The sequence below is a fragment of the Peromyscus maniculatus genome, chromosome 1 (assembly GCF_049852395.1).
Source record: "Peromyscus maniculatus bairdii isolate BWxNUB_F1_BW_parent chromosome 1, HU_Pman_BW_mat_3.1, whole genome shotgun sequence".
NCBI lineage: Eukaryota > Metazoa > Chordata > Mammalia > Rodentia > Cricetidae > Peromyscus > Peromyscus maniculatus.
In genome coordinates this window covers 176,940,857-176,959,455 of record NC_134852.1, presented here as the reverse complement: position 1 = coordinate 176,959,455, position 18,599 = coordinate 176,940,857, and the positions used below count along the sequence as shown (strand labels likewise).

General features: G+C 38.3%; 2 protein-coding genes across 8 annotated transcripts in view; one reads left to right on the top strand and one right to left on the bottom strand.

Annotated features, from left to right (window-relative positions):
• Nucleotides 1–18,599, bottom strand: part of LOC121823128 (uncharacterized) — a 56,861-nt gene that overhangs the window by 30,043 nt on the left and 8,219 nt on the right. The gene's annotated exons all lie outside the window — the stretch shown is intronic.
• The window catches only part of Zng1a (Zn regulated GTPase metalloprotein activator 1A), a 49,173-nt gene that overhangs the window by 29,132 nt on the left and 1,442 nt on the right, over nucleotides 1–18,599 (top strand). For 3 of the 4 annotated variants that reach the window (XM_042262067.2, XM_042262068.2, XM_076561504.1), the window contains 6 exons: nucleotides 2,766–2,822; nucleotides 6,419–6,467; nucleotides 14,881–14,949; nucleotides 15,052–15,117; nucleotides 16,909–17,038; nucleotides 17,350–18,277. In XM_042262067.2, coding sequence (XP_042118001.1) covers nucleotides 2,766–2,822; nucleotides 6,419–6,467; nucleotides 14,881–14,949; nucleotides 15,052–15,117; nucleotides 16,909–17,038; nucleotides 17,350–17,456 — 478 coding nt within the window. In that variant the 3' untranslated portion in view covers nucleotides 17,457–18,277. Of the gene's footprint in view, nucleotides 1–2,765; nucleotides 2,823–6,418; nucleotides 6,468–14,880; nucleotides 14,950–15,051; nucleotides 15,118–16,908; nucleotides 17,039–17,349; nucleotides 18,278–18,599 lie in introns of those variants that run through there. The other variant, XM_076561486.1, reaches the window with a different exon arrangement.

Sequence of the window (18,599 nt, the reverse complement as noted above, 5' to 3'; positions counted from 1 at the left end):
TTAGAAAAGATGGCTAGGAGGCACTCTCTAAAGTTGCGGCTGCAGGCTGTCTAAGACAGTAGGAGAAGAATGAACTTTTGAGGGTTTTTTTCCCTTCTTTGATTTATTTCCCTATTTAATTTAAAATGATAATGGTTTTTTGATCTTATTGTTTGAATGTCTTGGAAAATATCTGATATTTTTATTTCTGAAGGAAGAAATTAAATGAACATAATCAATGCCATGAAAATTTTTCTAGTCATGTTTTAAATGAATACAGACTTTCTTGTTCAAGACAGTGCTAGTTTGGGGAAAAATTCATAAAAACTTCAATGATTTATGATTTATCTTCTTATACTGACTGTTGAGAATATGGTTAGAGACTCTGACACTCTGTTATTAACATTCTGTTGTTGGTCTTTTCATTCTTAGAAGTACCTAAAGGATGTGCTGTGAAGCAGAGTTATCGCTACATGATGGTGTTTTCAAGGACACTGTCACAGTGGGGCAGGGCTGTTTTTAGAAGGGTGGTGTTTAATGCTAACTGGCCAGTCACAGAATTGGTATATAGACTTCTTTAAACTGTTTGCTGAAGTGAAGATGATGAACTTGTGTGGTTTTGTCTTTATTGATAATTGTTTAACTGTAAGATGGAAAAGGAAGTATGCTTAATGCTAGGATTTTGATCTCTTAGTGTAAATTGATACTCAAAAATTTCTTCATTCTCAGAACATTTGCTTCCTTGCCTGATCATTTTCCTGGCTCAGAACATCTAGCATGTCCAATATTTGAAGTATTGATATAGTATATTAACATAGAATGTTGGTCTTTGTTGTTAATAAGATGGGAATTTGTCTGTCTATGCTAAGATAAGCGTTCATAATCTCCTAGAGTGCTGTCCTGAGTGTGTGGCTGTTGGGTGCAAGTGAACAAGGCAAGCATAGCTGGCCAGTTCTGAGCTAAAGGAGATATTTTATCTTACATTTGTATGCTTAATTACACATCTTGCATGTGACAAATGAACTTTGTTTTCCTTGTAAAAATATATTTAGAAATGTCTGACAAGCTGCTTGGGTCTAGTGTTGAAATGTACTTTTGACTGTAGTTTTGTCTTCTTTGAAATATTCCCTTCATTTTAGTTTAACTATGAAGTCGCTGTTCTCTGCTCTCCCATGGGCTTATGTTAAAACTGAAAATCAGTCACCCGTTTTATGAGTTTATCTGTGTATTTAAACTAAAGCAAGCGCTGGTTGAAGTTGATTCTTAGTGATTCGAATTGCTGCGTTCCTAATTAGATTCAGTCATAACTAATTTTCAGAGAAAGCATTTGTTCTGACAGCATTGTGAACTGGGAAGCTTATCTACTCTACTCTGCTTGTGCCCGCATTCTGAACAAGTACAATCAGATGTGTGGCTCCAGAGGGAGCTCATATTAATTCTCACCCTGGTGGTTTGACTCCTTTTGGTGTTTTTTGTATGTATTTTGGTATTTAGGATTGATTCCAGAGTTTTACATAGGCTTTGTCAAGGTGCTGTACTTCCGGCCCCAGAGTCCTAGTATCCCCACCACTACCACCAGACAGGGTCTCACTATATAGCTGTCCTCAAACTCATTATGGAGACCAGGCTGGCCTCAAACTCACAGAGATACACCTGCCTTTGCCTCTCAAGTGCTGGGATTAAAGGTATACACCACCATGCTCAGCTTTAGAATCCTAGCATTTTTTTTATAATTTATTTATTTTATGTACATTGGTGTCTTGTCTGTATGTATGTGTGAGGGTGTCGGATGCCCTGGAACAGGAGTTAGAGACAGCTATAAACTACCATGTGGGTGCTGGGAATTGAACCCAGGTCCTCTGGAAGAACAGCCAGTGCTCTAAACCACTGAGCCTAGTATTTTTATATTATCTCTCTCTAGTCCTAGTATTTTTCTATTACATATTTTATTATAAGAAGAAATTAAAGAATTGGGAAAATCCCAAAGGCATTTGGAATGTGTGTAAACCACTGTCCATGTGTTACTTCTTTTATTTGGGGTCATAGTTGCTTAGAAAAGGTTATTTAGATCGTTTTTAACTCTAAAAATATTTTAAAGCATGTGGAGTTATAATTGAAGGACAGTAAGAAGTGGAAAGGAAAACTCCCTTCTTTTTTTTTTTTAAACAAGTAATTATTTATTTGTTTGTTTGTTTGTTTATTTGCCTGATCTTTACCATTCAGCTACTTTTAGGAATTTTAGGTAGAATTCTCTTTTTTTCTGGCCTGTCATTTCATGTATCTACCTAAATGTAATATGCTAGTTTTTAAAAATATTTATTTTTATTTTGTGTGTAGGATTGTTTTGCCTGCATGTGTGTATGTGTACCACATGTGTGTCTAATACTCATGGAGGTCAGAAAACAGCATCAGATCTCCTGAAACTAGAGTTTCAGGCAGTTGTGAGCCACCAAGAAGTGCTGAGAACCAAACCCAGGTCCTCTGTAAAAGCAGCAGATGCTTTAACCATTCAGCTCTCTCTCCAACTCCAAGGCTGATTATCTTTATGTTTACATATTTTGATAAAGATCCTTAGAGATTTTTCTTTTTGAGACAGGGTCTCATGTAGCCCAGGCTGACCTTGAACTCAGTCTGTAGCCATGGATGTGCTTCAGATCCTTTTATCTACCTCCTCAATGCTGAGATTTTAGACCTGTGCCACTGTGCCAATTTGAAATTTTATTCTTAATCAATTGGATATATTTCACAAAATTTTCAGCTGTTTAAATGCATTTCCTTTCTTTTAGAGTTCATCTCTCAAATATATTAGATCTTCATGCCTATGATATTCTCTCTGGAATAAGGTATGTTTTCAATATATTGGTTGTTTTTTATGTAATTTGTTTTATTCCTGTTTCCTATTATTTAAGATGCCATTTCTTTGATATACAAGTTTGTTCTTTGTATTATTTTCTGAATAAAAAGAAAGTCTTAATTTGTAGCACAGGCTGGCCTTTAAACTTGTTATTGCCTGCCTCAGCCTCCTAAGTACTGAGATTACAGGCATGTACCACAACATGTGGCTCATAAGATCATTTCTAATTATGATCATGAAAGCTGTATCTACAGAAATTATAATGTAAGTGATAATTAAGCCTAGAAACTCACCAGTAGTTTTGTACCAACCATTATAATACTCTAAAAAAAATTCATGAAATACATGGAAAAATCTAACTGACTACTCTCACAGACCATTCCCTTCCCCTTAGCAATAGTCTTCTGTTTCTTTTTGGAGGGATCCTTATGATAAGAGATGGAAAAATTTATTCTTGGACATCAGTGCTTTATTGTTGTTTTGTTTTCTTTTGTTTTGAGGTAGGATCTTGCTATGTAGCTTTGGCTGGCCTAGAACTTGCTATGTAGACTGGCAGGCCTGAACTCACATAGATCTGTCTGCCTCTGCCTCTAGAGTACTAGAATTAAAAGCACGTGCCAATGTGTCCACCTCAGTTATTTATTTACTTTTCTAATTGTACTAAGAATATATAACATAAGATCTTTTTAAGTTACAATACAGGATTGTTAACTTTAGGCATGATGGTATATAACACAGACTTGTAAAATTCATTGAATGAGAGGTCCTTATCTTTCTCTCCTAGAAACCAATATATTCAAGTGCCTGCTTCTATGGGCTGTGGTATTTTGTCCTTCAGTAACAGATGGCAGGATTTCCTTCTTTTTAAAGTCCACTTACATATACACAAACATGCATATACACAATGTACACACATTTATTTTATCTATTCATCCAAAAATAAACATTTAGGTTGTTTTCACATCTTAGCTATTGTAAATAATGCTTATATTATCTTTCAAGTTTCATATGTGTCTACTCAATATCATGAAAATAGATACTTCTCTGAGTATTTTTCATTAGTAAGGCTGTTATTCTTATGAATAGGTATAGTGAATGTTTCTATACTTGTGAGCTACAAGTAGGCACCCTGTCCCCATGGCTTTAGTATTGTTCACCCTTTAAAACAGCTTCTAAAATAACCCATGAGGACATGACATGGTGTTTATTGGACCTCTTTATCTTATAGAGAATTTTAATTCCTGTTTACTGTGATTTTTAAAAATGGGACTACTTCAGTGCCTAGATGTGTGGAATATGCAAGGCAGCTATTTCCTCATGTTTTAAATGGAAATCCAGAGAGGTAGCTTTGTCATCCTACAAGTCAAGGACTAGAACTAGTCATTCTAGAAGTTAAGTCCTCAGTAGACAGCTACTTCCACTCATTGCTTCTGGTGTTGGACTTTTAGAGTAACCCAGTAACAAATTGAAATGTCCATTGCTGGAACACCTGAACAAAATCTACTCCGCTTTTCTTGGTCTAGTTAGTAGGACGATAGGAATGCTTGGTATATGTAAATCACTTATGACTGTATGTTCATTTAAATACATTCCTATGTATATGGTGTGGTCAGAGCTCCTGATTGTTGCTTTCCACAGTGTGAAGTTTTCCTGACCCATTTTCCTGCTGTACATTTTGAGCACTCGAGAGTTTTTTTTTTTATGCTAAATGATGATTGCATATGAAACTGCCTCTACTGAATGTACCAGGCTCTGCTGACTCCCCATGGGAGACCTTACCTTGTTGGATGAGGAAATGAGGGTGGGTTGTGTGGGGGGGGGCGGGGGAGGCTGGAAGGGGTGGGAGGAGGGAAGAGAGGGGGATCTGTGGTTGGTATGTAAAATGAATTAAAAAATTCCTTAAGAAAAAAAAAAAAGAAACATGAAAATCATTGGGAATTGCACTGGTTATTTTTCACACAAAAGATTCTGATTAATAAATTCCAGGTTTTAGTAGTATATGCTTGTCCACTAGACTAGAGTATAGTTCCTTTTCTTTTTATGATAGGACTAAATTAAGGGCACACAATTCTGAGACTTACTAGGAACTAATCCTAAATGTTCTTTGTTAATTTTTTTTTGACGTTTTACTTGCAAGTGAAGTTGTATGTACTCACTGTCTGACAACACTGAAACGTGATTTTCCAACCATTTTCTATTTTCCTTCTGGGTTTGATTAAGAGCAGTTATAATGTTTTAGTAATACTTAAAGGAGTATGTGCGTAATGTTTTCCCCCAGTTGTAGATAAGGCTTTCTTTTTGCTTAGCTGTTAAACAGGAGATGCCTGTCCTAAGCAACCAGCTGGGAAGGATTTAATTTGACACTTTCTCTCTACCAAGACCCCCCAGTGTGAGTCATTCCTTCCACCATGGTTCCTACAGCCTAAACTTGCTGTTACTAATTTACCCCTCACTGTGCTTCAAGACAACATCTGCAAAGCTTTAAGTCCCTCCCCTTCCTCTGCCCTGTCACCATCACTGTCTAAATGTGTGCTCCAGTTGTTATGGTAGTAATTTGTTCTGCGTATTGGTCTTCTGGCTCTTCTCCTAATAGAACGATGCATTCTTTTTTTTTTTTTTTTTTTTTTTTTTTTGGTTTTTCGAGACAGGGTTTCTCTGTGTAGCTTTGCGCCTTTCCTGGAGCTCACTTGGTAGCCCAGGCTGGCCTCGAACTCACAGAGATCCGCCTGCCTCTGCCTCCCGAGTGCTGGGATTAAAGGCGTGCGCCACCACCGCCCGGCAGAACGATGCATTCTTAAGATTCTGACTTCATTTTTTTTTCTTTCTTTCTTCCTTCCTTATTTATTTTATTTTTTGAGACAGGCTCTCGCTATGTAGCTCTGGCTGTCCTGGAACTCCCTATGTAGACAAGGCTGGCTTTGAATTCACAGAGATCTGCCTGCCTCTGCCTCCTGAGTGCTGGGATTAAGGGTGTGCATCACTATGCCTAGCTTCATTTTTTTCTTAACTGGTAACTGACTATATAGGAAATTTGTACTTGGATTCTATATGTCCTTTAATAATATATATGTACATCCTATGGAAACCCTTAACAGAGGAAAATTTACATTCCTAACTTTTTAAAGCTATCAACATATTTTCCTATCAGGAAGCATGGAGAATGAAGAAACTTGGAGCACTACAGAATGGCCATGCATATATTTCTAAGCCTGTTGAAATTATTGTATTAACCTACTGGGATTTTAAAGAAATCTACTGACAATTAACAATCGAATGTTGCTAAAATATTAGTTTTTCTCTTCATTGTATGATACGATGTGATTGGGTATGCATTTAAAAGCATTTTTTATATCTTAGATCTGTCAGCTTTTCTCTGCATATATCTTAGATCTCTCAACTGTTATATACAGATATTGATTGCATATATGTATAAATTTAGAATATATGAAGAGTAAGTAAATTGGAACTTTGTGGTAGACTCAATTATGAAATGTTTGTTCCGTAATTGGCCTTGTGTCTTTGGGTAATGGATAATATTAAATCAGAAGTGTACTGATCTTTGAATCTGTAATTGGTTGTTCTTAGTTTACAGAAAAAACTTCAGCATGTGCCAACAGCACCCCACCTTGATCAGGTAAAATTAAAATTTTAAAGTGTCTCTTTCAACTAAGTTGGTTCTACTTAGGATACTTCTTATTAGATCTCTTTCTAAAATAGTATCGATTAGCTTGGCAGTTTTCATAGTTTTACATGTCTTTGGAGGTGTGTAATCTAGTTAAACAGGAGAATTTGTCACATGTTAAGAAGCATTCTAATCCTCCATGTGTCCTGATATTTTAGAAAGTCCTGTATTGAAGCTTATTTTGACGAGAATTTCTACCTAAATGAAACCTGGAGGTTCTATCTGCTTTCTGCTTAACCTGTATTTAACAGTTGATTAGAGAAAATAAAGGATGGCTTATTTAAATAAAAACTGACCTGAATTTTACCTTCAGTGGCACTATAAATTTGAACTCTGGTTTTTGTGATCCCCAGGATGATATTTAAGATGCTAGGAACAGGGGGTTGGGGATTTAGCTCAGTGGTAGAGTGCTTGCTAGGGCCTAGCAAGCACAAGGCCCTGGGTTCGGTCCTCAGCTTGGGGTGGGGGTTGGGGGTTGGGGGAAGATGCTAGGAACAAAGTTAATAGGTTTTCTCTAATCCATGTTTCTCCTAAGCAAGTCTTAGAGGGTAGAACTTTAGGGTGACTCCTTGACTTCATTTAAAGCAGTAAGAGTACTTATGAGTGAATTGTGTGCCTGACTCCTCTGTCTACAAGCTGTAACTGAGTTCTCAAGTCTTTATCATTTGTAATGGGGCCAAGATAACAACAGTCATTTGTGCATTTGCCTTCGTCTGGGCTCATGTTCATAGGGGCTGTTCCACTTATGTGCATGGCATGTTTCTCCGAGAATGTAACATTCATTACCTCTAAAACGAGTAAGTGAGAGAAATAGTAAGTCCTTGGCAGTGGAATTTTAGAGGCAATTCAGTGATTGTGGCATTTAGTAGCAGTCCTAGGATGAGGTTTAAGCACATTCTTACTCAGCTCCTGGGTTCAAGATATCACATTAGGAATCTGGGATTAAAAGATGAAGAAAATGGAGTCCTCACAAGAACCTTATGATGGCCGGTATCTACATTTATGGTATCCTGAATGCACCCCATCGTGGTATTTATAACATCATGCAGTGTGATTTGAAATGCTTCCCCCTTGAATTACTCTACAGATTCTTTTTTTTTTTTTTTTGGGTTTTTCGAGACAGGGTTTCTCTGTGTAGCTTTGCGCCTTTCCTGGGACTCACTTGGTAGCCCAGGCTGGCCTTGAACTCACAGAGATCCGCCTGGCTCTGCCTCCCGAGTGCTGGGATTAAAGGCGTGCGCCACCACCGCCCGGCCAACTCTACAGATTCTTTAGAAATAGTTGTTCATTGCATAGCGTAGGATTTGATATGTAATAGCATCTCAGTGAATAATTGTCAAAGGAATGAAAAGCTGAGATTCTCAAACAGTGGTGTAATTCAGAATCACTTCAGATACTCCATAGTTCCCCTCAAATCTCCAGAAATGAGGCTTGGACACATATATATTAATCATAGTTTAACATTTTACTATGAATATTTTCAGTGTTGAGCAAGAGTAAGGAGACTAAAATGGATCTCCTGTATACATCATTTAGTTTAAACAGTATCCAGATTTTGCCAATTTTATTTCATCTGTCTTCCCAACATTCCTTTGCTGGAGTTTAAAATACATATTTTTAAATAGTAAATTTCAGACATATATAAAAGTAGAATTGCATAAAGAACCTGTATATACTTATGACTTCTGCTGCAGTGTGTTGAAGCAAAACCCAGACGTTACGTCATTTCTCCAGTAAATAGGGCATGTCTGTTTTTGTTGAAAATCAACGTGAGTCTCTGATACACTGCCCTGCTTTAAATGCATAAACATAGGGCAAAGGAATATCTAGACAAAGAGTCCTAGGATTCAAGCATGAACCCTTTTGTTGGTTTATTGGGTCAGAGTTGTAGAAGAGGAACTGCATCTCTTCTTCACTCACTGGCAAGGTCAGGGTCAAGGTCCCCATCATAAGGCAGATTAGCAAGAAGAAAGCATACAGTTTTACCTACTTAGTTTATATGATATGGAAGCCTTCATAATGAAATCCTTAAAAACTGGTTAAACCTGAATGTTTCTGTGTTAGGTTTGATTAATAATAGAGAGTTGTGGAGGGATAAGATAGGAGAAAGAATATGGCCTAACAATACTAAATTGGAAGATTTAGCACAAGTTCATTTGTTTAGACTCTTCTTTGTGACTTTTATCTTCAGACATAAGTGGTGTGTCTATCCTCTGCTCCAGGGACTTGGATCTGACTAGGATGGTGAGAGAATGAGGAAAAGACAGACACAGGCTGTCAGAAAGAAACAGAAAAGCTGGGATTGGGTGGTCTGGTCTCTTGACTGAAAAAACTTCAGCATGCCAGAAGCTCAGGGTTTATTTTATAGAGTTGAACAGAATTTATGGTTTACAGCATGATCAAGAAGACAAGTTTAGCTAATTTTGGTGGGAGCAGTCTCTGTAGGGGGCAGACCTCAGACCATAAATATCTGGTTATGGTGGACATTCTCTGCACACACCATTCATACTTGGTCCCCCAAACAAGGCTTTGCCATTCCTCTGAACCTGAGGAGGTGCCCTGACATGGCTGAGCCTTTGTCAGCAACACATATTCACTCAGGACTTCACTCACTCAGGGTTTCCTCCCTTCCCTACAGATAAGGTTGCTCTTTTCTTCTTGGCACGTCTCACATGAGAATTGTAAGATCGGTTACAGGGGAAGCTCAGAAAAACAGTCCTATATTTATGGTTAGGGTCAAGGAAAAGGCAGACCGGGTATGTGGGTGAGAGTGGTTTTCTTGTTTTTATTTTTCAATGCCAAAGTGCTATATTTTGGGCTAGAATGTTGTACTGGTTACTTTTTTTGTCGCTTTAACAAAACACCTGACGCGAGCAACTTAAGAAGAAAGGATTAATTTTGGCTCACAGTTTGAAGTGTGGAAGTCATGGCTGCAGGAGCATGCCGCAGCTGGTCACATTGCATCTGCAGTCAGGAAGCAGAGAGAGATGCATGCTGGTGCTCAGCTTGTTCTGTCCTTTTTCTTCCTTTGCTGCAGCCTGTGGGATAGTACCTGCACGTCCAGGATGGGTCTTCGCCACTTAAACCTTGCTGGAAACGTGCTTAGTGGTTTCCATAGTGGTTTTTAAAATTTACTTTTATTTTATGTGCATTGGTGTTTGTCTGCATGTTTGTCTGTGTGAGGGTGTGGGATCTTTTGGTACTGGAGCCACAGAAAGTTTTGAGCTGCCATGTCATTTCTGGGGATTGAATCCAGGTCCTTTGGAATAGCAGCCAGTGCTCTTAACCAGTCCCAGTCACCTAAATCCAACTCTCCAGCCCCTCCATAGTGTTTCTAAATCTAGTCAAATGACAATGAAGGTTAACCATTACATCTGTCCTTAACCTCATCCAAAGCTTTACGAAAGGTAGTATTTTTCATGTAAAGTAAATCATTCGGGTAGTGTGTAATTCAGTGTTATTTGTATACACACACACACACACACACACACACACACACACACTCGTCCATGTGTACAAACACCTACCTTTATATCTCCTACTCAGATCAATATAATAAGTATCTAAAAATGTAATCTTATTATTTAGTAATAATAAAAATGTAAGTGGTGGCGCACGCCTTTAATCCCAGCATTCGGGAGGCAGAGCCAGGCGGATCTCTGTGAGTTCGAGGCCAGCCTGGGCTACCAAGTGAGTCCCAGGAAAGGCACAAAGCTACACAGAGAAACCCTGTCTCAAAAAACCAAAAAAAAAAAAAAAAAAGTAATATTATTTAGGTCTTCTTTCTTTTTTTTTTTTTTTTTTTTTGTGTAGCTTTGCGCCTTTCCTGGGACTCACTTGGTAGCTCAGGCTGGCCTCGAACTCACAGAGATCCGCCTGGCTCTGCCTCCCGAGTGCTGGGATTAAAGGCATGCGCCACCACCACCCGGCCAAGTCTTCTTATTTAATAAGACTGTTTAGAAATTCATCTACAAGAGAAGTCCCTTATGCACCTTCTGGTCCAAGAAAGGGCAGTTGCCATTCTGACTTGAATACTAAAGAGAAATTTTGAACTAGTAGGGTTTTGTTGGCTGGTTGGCTGGTTTCTATGTTTTTTATTTTTGTTTGTTTGTTTTAGTAGATACAGTGGAAGGGGAGAGGTAATCCAAACATTGAAAAGTGAGAATGTTTATCCCAGAGAAGCAGGCTTTTAGTGCAGAAGTCTTTTTAGGTGACTGGAGGTTTGTTCTAAGTGTTGTGGTATAATTTGTAAGGCAAAGAAGGCTCACACTGCTGTGTGTCAGTGTTAGAGAGGCAGGACTTGTCTTTGGGATCTAGAGACCAAGCATGAAGATGCTATCCCATGGAGTGAATACCTGTGTACAAACAGGGTAAAGCATGAGCTATCTGCATATGAATGAGTAAGAAGAGGGAAGAATGGTGGGAAGTGGAGACTAGCTAGAAGAGCCTGGAAAACTCTAGAAAAATCTCGACATAGATTTGAATGAAAATGCCACATGCTCAGCTTGGCATTTGGAGGTAGAAAATACCGCAGAGGCAAAGAGCATTAAAGACGAGCATGGAGACAGAGGTACTGAGTTTGACTGCATTGCTGAGTTGGTTTTTCAGATGAAGAAACCATGTAGAAGTTATTGCATAGTAGATCTTATTTACATAAGATATAAAACAGAATCTAGTAAGTTAACTGAGAAAATAAGTCAAACCAACAAGCCAGAATTACTGTTAATTTTATTTTAGGGGAATTTCTTTATTAGGCTTTAGTTTTCTGAATTATTGCCTCATTTTTCTGCTTTTGTGTCATTAGCCATGAGAAGAGACAGTTTTAGATTCCAAGCAGAAATAAATTTCAAAATCTAGTCTGAAGGTGGTAATACCTAGGATATGCTATATATGAGTTATTGAAGCTTTATTCCTGAGAAATAGTTTCTGTGATTCACCTTTTTTATTTTGCATTATTCCTTGTTTAATCCTAATGATGAGCTGGGGTGGGAATATAGATGAGAAAGCCCAAGTGACAGTCTATGGTTAGTTTTATTTGTAGAAGCAATTTTGAATTCTGACTTTTTATCACAATTTATAGCTTTCATCATTTTTGAGTTTTTCTCATGTGAAAAGAGTTTAATTGGTTTGAAAAGCCACAGTTCCAAAGTAGGGGCATCCACCTTGAGCCTTATTGTGTATTCTCTTTATTTCAAGAATCATTTGTACCTATTGCTGGAGTTAATTATACCCTTTTAAATAACTAAATGATAGCAAGGTGTTGCGATGCCTGTCTCTAATGCCTGTATTCCTGCTTCTGAGGAGGTTGATGCAGGAGGATCAGCAGTTCAAAGCCAACCTGGGTTACTTGAAACTGTCTCAGAAAACCAAAACTAACTGAATGAAGTCATGTCCCTAGTCTGCAAAAGAAAAAAATTATTTTAAAAGTCTTTAAGCTAACAATAAAGCAGCAAGTATACTGAGTCCTGTGTTGAGACATTCTCAGTAGTAAAAGCTAAGTTATTAAATTTAAATGAAATACATTTATGCTTTTTTTGAAGACAAAATTACTTTCTTTGGAAACTGACACATTGTGTTTCATTTGGTAACCTTTTACAATATAGCTAGATAGAGGATTCTAGGCACTTACAGTGATCTCTTTTAATGAGGGAAAAAAATCACAGTTTTATTTAAACGCATTGTTGGAGCCCACTAGGTTTCCTAGTGGCTGTACCCAGCAGGACTGCATAAGAGGTTGATTGGACCATGGGCCTGGGTACCAGGTGACTGTAACTAGCAAGGGGGAGGCTTTTTGCTCCACCCCTTGGCATTGTTATAAATAGACCTTTGGAATCAAGTTCTGGGCCCCTTTGGATAAGGATCCAGGCCCACCTAAGTCTACCCTGTGTTTTTTCTCTGTGTCTTAACTCTCTAAGTGTCTTACCCCTCATTCCTCAAGAGTTCCTGGGGTGAATAAGTGTGGGGGCTGGTCCTCTACAATGCATAATATTACTTTGAACTACGAAAAAAACCAAATAGTTTTGAAGTAGGATATGTTTACTAAGATCTTAAAATAAGTACTTTGTATTGTTGTGAAAAACAACAACAACAAAAACTGCTGAAGTTGCTCTGTCCTTCAAAGAAATCCTAAGTGTGCATTGGAGTGTATGTGTGTGTGTGTGTGTGTGTGTGTGTGTGTGTGTGTGTGTGTGTGTGTGTGGACAGCAGGACTTGTGTCTTGTGGGCTGACAGGACTCACTGAACAGCAGGTGCCCGGTGCTGCCTCACAGCACCAAGCAGCTGCCTTTTCGTTTTCTGATTTCTGTAAGTTTACTGTTTTAAGTACTTAATACAAGTGGAGCTGTACAATATGTGTTCTGTTCCTAGCACATTTCATCTAGTATAGCATCCTCAAGGTTTATTCACATTTTACTGTGTGGCAGAATTTCCTTCCTTCTTTCCTGAGACTAAATAATAATCCATTGTAGGTACCCGTCACTTTTTTAAACTCATTTGTTGATGAGCACTGAAATAATTTCTGGCTGGTGGTTTAATTATTATAACAAAATACAGGTAGAGCCCTCACAATCTATGGTTTCCATTCTGTGTAGCCAGCTGCAGTCCAAAATATTAAGTGGAAAAATTCCAGAAATAAATAATTCATCAGTGTGAAACTGTGCTGTTCTGAGTAGCATTATGAATCCTCTCACCATTCTGCTGTGTCCTGAGTGTTGTGTGAATCATCCCATTGTCTGCTGGATCCATGCTGAATACAGTACCTGCCCATCATTCAATGAGTTGGCATCTCTGCTGCCAGATCCTACTATTACAATATCATAATGTTATGTTCATGTGACCCTTGTGTTACTGAATCAGCTCCTGAAGCACAAGACTAATAATGTTGACAATACAGTGTGTCAAAGAGAAGCTGCAGAGTGCTTCCTGTGTGTGAAAAGGTGATTAAATAAGAAAGGGGGAAACGATATATTGAGATGGCTAAGATATCTGGTCAGAATGAATTGACTATCCATGACATTGTGAAGAAAGAAAAAGAAACTTGTGCTAATTTTGCAGTTGGAGTTAAACATGGAAGTTATAATCACGGCATGTAAGTCCTTAGTTTAAACTGGAAAGACATTACCTTGTGGCTCAGTATTATTTGTAGTTTCATACAAATACTGTATTGTATGTCCCACAGATAAGGAGAAGTGATTTTATAAGTCCAACAAGCTTTTTTAAATTGACTTTACTTCCGATGTTTGAATAAGAAAGCACTCTGCTTTGCATATTGACAATATCAGAGGATTAAGTGTTAGCATATTGATTGTCCTACATTGATCTTTAATGCTTTTAGCTAGTCTCTTAAGTTTGCATAAAAATAATTCAGAAGCTGGGATGCTGATGCACACCTGAAGCCCCAGCATACAAGCTTGAAACAGGGGGATTTTGAGTTCAAAGCCAGCTTGGAATACATAGCAAGACCCTGTTTCAAAACCATGAAACAAAAATTAAATAAATAAACAAAACAACTCAGACATTTTTATGTTTTCTTCTACAGTCTTATGAGGCCTTCTTGGGGAGCTGAGCATTTCTAAGATGTCACACAGAGTCTCTGCCCTCTTTCTTCCTGTTAGAAACGTTCTGAGCTTGGCTTGAGCAGCCTACTCTCCAGGGCGGGAGTGGTACCTTTAATGATGTGCTTAGCCTCTGTATTTTTATTGCTAAGTTTGAGGTTTGGGGTTATATTGTTGTCTGAGGGAGGTCTGAGTTTTAATTATATAACTTGAAGCATCTTTAGAGAAGACAGATCTTTTGAGATCAGGAGGAAAAATAAATCTGAATTCTGTAAGTGATGCTCCAAAGACCTGAGCCAGAAATCCCACTGCTGCCTGCCAGCCTGGCTGAGAATTCCTTTCACTCAGCACAGTGCTTGCTCATTTAGAGACCAAACATGCCTTTCTTTCTAGGAGAGCGGAATTACACTTTTGTTGTGAGCAGTACTTCTGCATCAGGGTGGTTATTTTTTCTGAGTGTCATTCACCCAACTATAAAGTGAAATAGTCCCCACTTCCCGGGATTGTCGTGATGCTCTTGAAGGAAAAGATAGGACAGCACAGGCAGAAGGCGCAGTGTGTGCTCCGCGCCTGTTTTGCTCAGGCGCCTTACCTGAAAAGGTTTTTGTTTGTTTGTTTTTGTTTTTAAATACTGTTGATCTACTTTGTAGAATTGATAATTCCCAAAGAGGGAAATAATGGTTAATAATATTATTAATCAGCTAAAGCTCCATAAGTATGACTCTTTTCTTTTTTCATCTTAGAACTGGTTATAGTTTTAAAAATAGGTGGATGATTCTATAAAAATTATGAATTATTCTCTTGATTTACAGAGTATTGTTACAGTCACATTTGAAGTACCAGGAAGTGCAAAGGAAGAGAGTCTAAATGTATTTATCCAGGTGAATGCAATTTTTAACTGATTAATGATTGATCAGCTGTTTCGTTGCATAGTTGTTGCATTTGCAGTGGTTGGTCTTATGAAATTGTGTCGCCCCATACAGAATCTCCTGTGGGAAAAGGACGTGCAGAACAAGGACGGCCACTGCATGGAGGTCATCCGGCTGAAGGTGCAGTATGCAGTTTGCCCTCACCGGCTGTTATGTCAAAACCAGATTTGGTTTTAAACAGAAACACTACTTTTATGCAAATAACCGTTGTCTGCCCTCATTTTCATGATTTCCATTGCTGAAAAGGCGCTTTAGACATCACTGTAAAAACAGCAGCAGCAGCAACAAAACAACCTGTGTGCCCTGGCTCTTTAGCCCAGATCTCTGCCTGGTGTTCCCAGCAGTTACCTGGTGCATAAGCTTGACACCGTCAAAACTGGTCTCTGCACAGATTGGTCACTTAGAGAAACGGTTTATTTTTCCAAGAGAGCTTCATTTCTTTTCTTTTCTTTTTTGGTCTTTCAAGACAGGGTTTCTCTGTGTAGCTTTGGAGCCTGTCCTGGAACTTGCTCTGTAGCCCAGGCTGGCCTCGAACTCACAGAGATCTGCCTGCCTCTGCCTCCCAACTGCTGGGATTAAAGGCGTGCGCCACCATTGCCCAGAGAGCTTCATTTAACAGAGAAATAATGTTGAAAATTGTACCACTGTTGAACCTTATGTCACTTGATGACTTATGTCACTATAAGCATTTGTCATATTTTATTTATTTATTTATTTATTTTGGTTTTTCGAGACAGGGTTTCTATGTGTAGCTTTGTGCCTTTCCTCGGACTCACTTGGTAGTCCAGGCTGGCCTCTAACTCACAGAGATCCGCCTGCCTCTGCCTCCCGAGTGCTGGAATTAAAGGCGTGCGCCACCACCGCCTGGCACATTTGTCATATTTTATACAGAGGTACAAAACACGGGAATTCTGGTTCAGTTTTTGGAAAGCCATTCATATGACTTCACATTTGGATGTGTGTGTGCATTTGTGTTTGTTTGAATGTGGGTGAACACATAACAGAATGTGCAGGAGGAGGTCAGAGGACAGCTTTATGGAGTCAGTTCTCCTGTGGGTTCTGGGACTCGAACTCAGTTTGTCACCTTTGAGAGGTAAGTGCCTTTATTCTCTGGCCAGCCACCTTGCCACCCACACATTGAACTTTTATTCAGATGAATATAATAGCTTTCTATTTGATCTTTGCCTAACTTTATTGTAATATATTTCCAAAACAGACTCACTAACAAAATACCTTAACTTCTCAAATTTTCTTGTTAAATTTGTGAAAGAAGTACCAAATCCTTAAAGGCAGAGAAATTAGTATGATATGGTGCAATAACAGATTTGATCACTTTCAGGTTTTTGTTGTGATAAATAACATTGAAAAAATCCTAATATATTAGTTTTATTATTAGAAAAGGGAATCATTGCTAGGCATGGTGATGCAGAGTCAGGAAGTGGATCTCTACGAGTTTGAGGCCAGCCTGGCCTGCATAGCAAGTTCCAGGCCACCTGGGGCTTCATAGCAAGACCCTGTCTCAAAAAAACAAGACGAAAACAGAAAAGAGAAAGAAATTCTCTATTTTAAAGAAGTAGCCAGGAAATGTGGTGCATGCCTTTAATCCCAGTACTCAGGAGATAATAAAGGCTGGCAAATTTCTGATTTTGAGGCCAGCTTGGTCTACACTGGGAATTGCAGGACAGCCAGAGCTACACAGAGAAACCCTGTCTTGGGGAGCGGGTGGGATCAACGTACATAAAATGATTAGAAGTTTTAAAAAAAAACTTAGAATATGCAAATAATTGAATCAGGTGATTTTCATAGCTTTGTCATGAGTTTGTCTTTTGAAAAGTAATATTTTTAAATTTTATGTACTGTTTCTGCTTGCAAATCTGAACTGGAGCTGAATGATCATTGTCCTTTGAGCAGGGGCTGGTGTCCATCAAAGACAAACCACAGCAAATGATTGTACAAGGCATCCATGAGCTGTACGACCTGGAAGAGAGCCTAGTAAGCTGGAAGGACGATGCTGAGAGAACAAATCAGTTGGTCTTCATTGGTAAGTAACGAATTTCTGAAGGAAAATACAAAATAGGTTTGTAGAAGATATAGTGTGTTGTTTAACCAGTATTAACTAAATAAGCTTGTGTATTTGTCTGAATCACAGATAATGTAAGGTTTTGCTAGAACCTTGCTCTTTAGACAACTTAGAAAAGTGCTTAACTTAGATTTGAGGATTAACTAGAAAGTTGTAGAAGGAATCGTGCAGTTACTGTTAATTTTATAGATCACTAGAGAACGCCATGCATTTAACACTCTGGAAATTAAAATGTTGTTTTAATAAGCCTCACTGTTTTGTTTTATTTTCAGGCAAGAATTTAGATAAGGATATTCTTAAACAGCTCTTCATCACTGCTGTAGCAGAAACGGAGGAGCAGACAGCACCTGGCAAAGATCAGGATTGTCCGTCACACTAGAAGCTATTTATTACCAGAAGAACTGAGAAGAAAAACAAGGGTCAGTTTCCTGCCCAATGTATTTCAATCCTCAAGTCTTTCATTACCTCTCCTAGGAGTTAGGAGTATATTTTATGATAGTATTTATTTTATAAAATACATAAGGTTTTAGTAAATCATTATAAAAACATTTGATATTGATATAATAAAATATGTCCTCTGAAGGGTTTTTTTTTTTTTTTTGAGACAAGTATTTCACAAAAATTCCAGAATTTTCTTGGAAGTTTAAACATGAATTCTGACAAGTTATGCTTCATTAGTTGTAAAAATGATGGCAAACTTTAACATTTTCATTTTCCCTTTAAACTTCAGATAATTGCAGAGATACAATGATTGCATTGATAGTAACAAAAATATTAAATGCTATTGTATTTTAAAAAATGCTTAACCTTTATTTTTATGTTATGTGCATGGGTGTTTTGCCTGCATGTGTGTCTGTGCACTATGTGCATCTATTGCCTGAGGAATCCAGAAGAGGGCATTGGACCCTCTGGGACTGGAAGGTCCTCTGGAAGAGCGACCAGCGCTCTTAACCACTGGGCGTCTGTGCAGCCCTGTCACTATGTTTTTAATGGAACGAGGCTCTCGTGTTCCTAAAGACCTAAAGAGGAAGAAATCTGAGTCAAAGAAATTAAACTGTTTCTTACAATCCGTGCCAAACCTTACTGATAGTGTAATGATAGCTCTGCTCTTTGTTCTGTATTATGCTTAGAAGATTATCATTGTGGAATGTTAAACGGTAGTTTTATTGCTGGCATTAAATTCATCTTGCCTATTTTGAACTGTGTTAGTTTTTTGTATAATCTGAGAAGTAATGAGGTACACTACCTCTACTAACCATAACTGCAGATAACATGTGTGTGTGTGTGTGTGTGTGTGTGTGTGTGTGTGTGTGTGTGTGTATGCGTGCGCGTGTGCATGTGCATGAACACATGTAGATCAGTGGACAACTCTTTTGAGTCAGTTCTCCCCCTCCACCTTGTTTTGAGACAGGTAATTTATTTCTGCTACTGTGCTGTGCACACCAGCCTTTGGAATTTGCAGCTAATTCTCCTGTCTCTGCCTCCCATCTCACTATAGAAGTGCCAGAACTGGGGTTGTAAA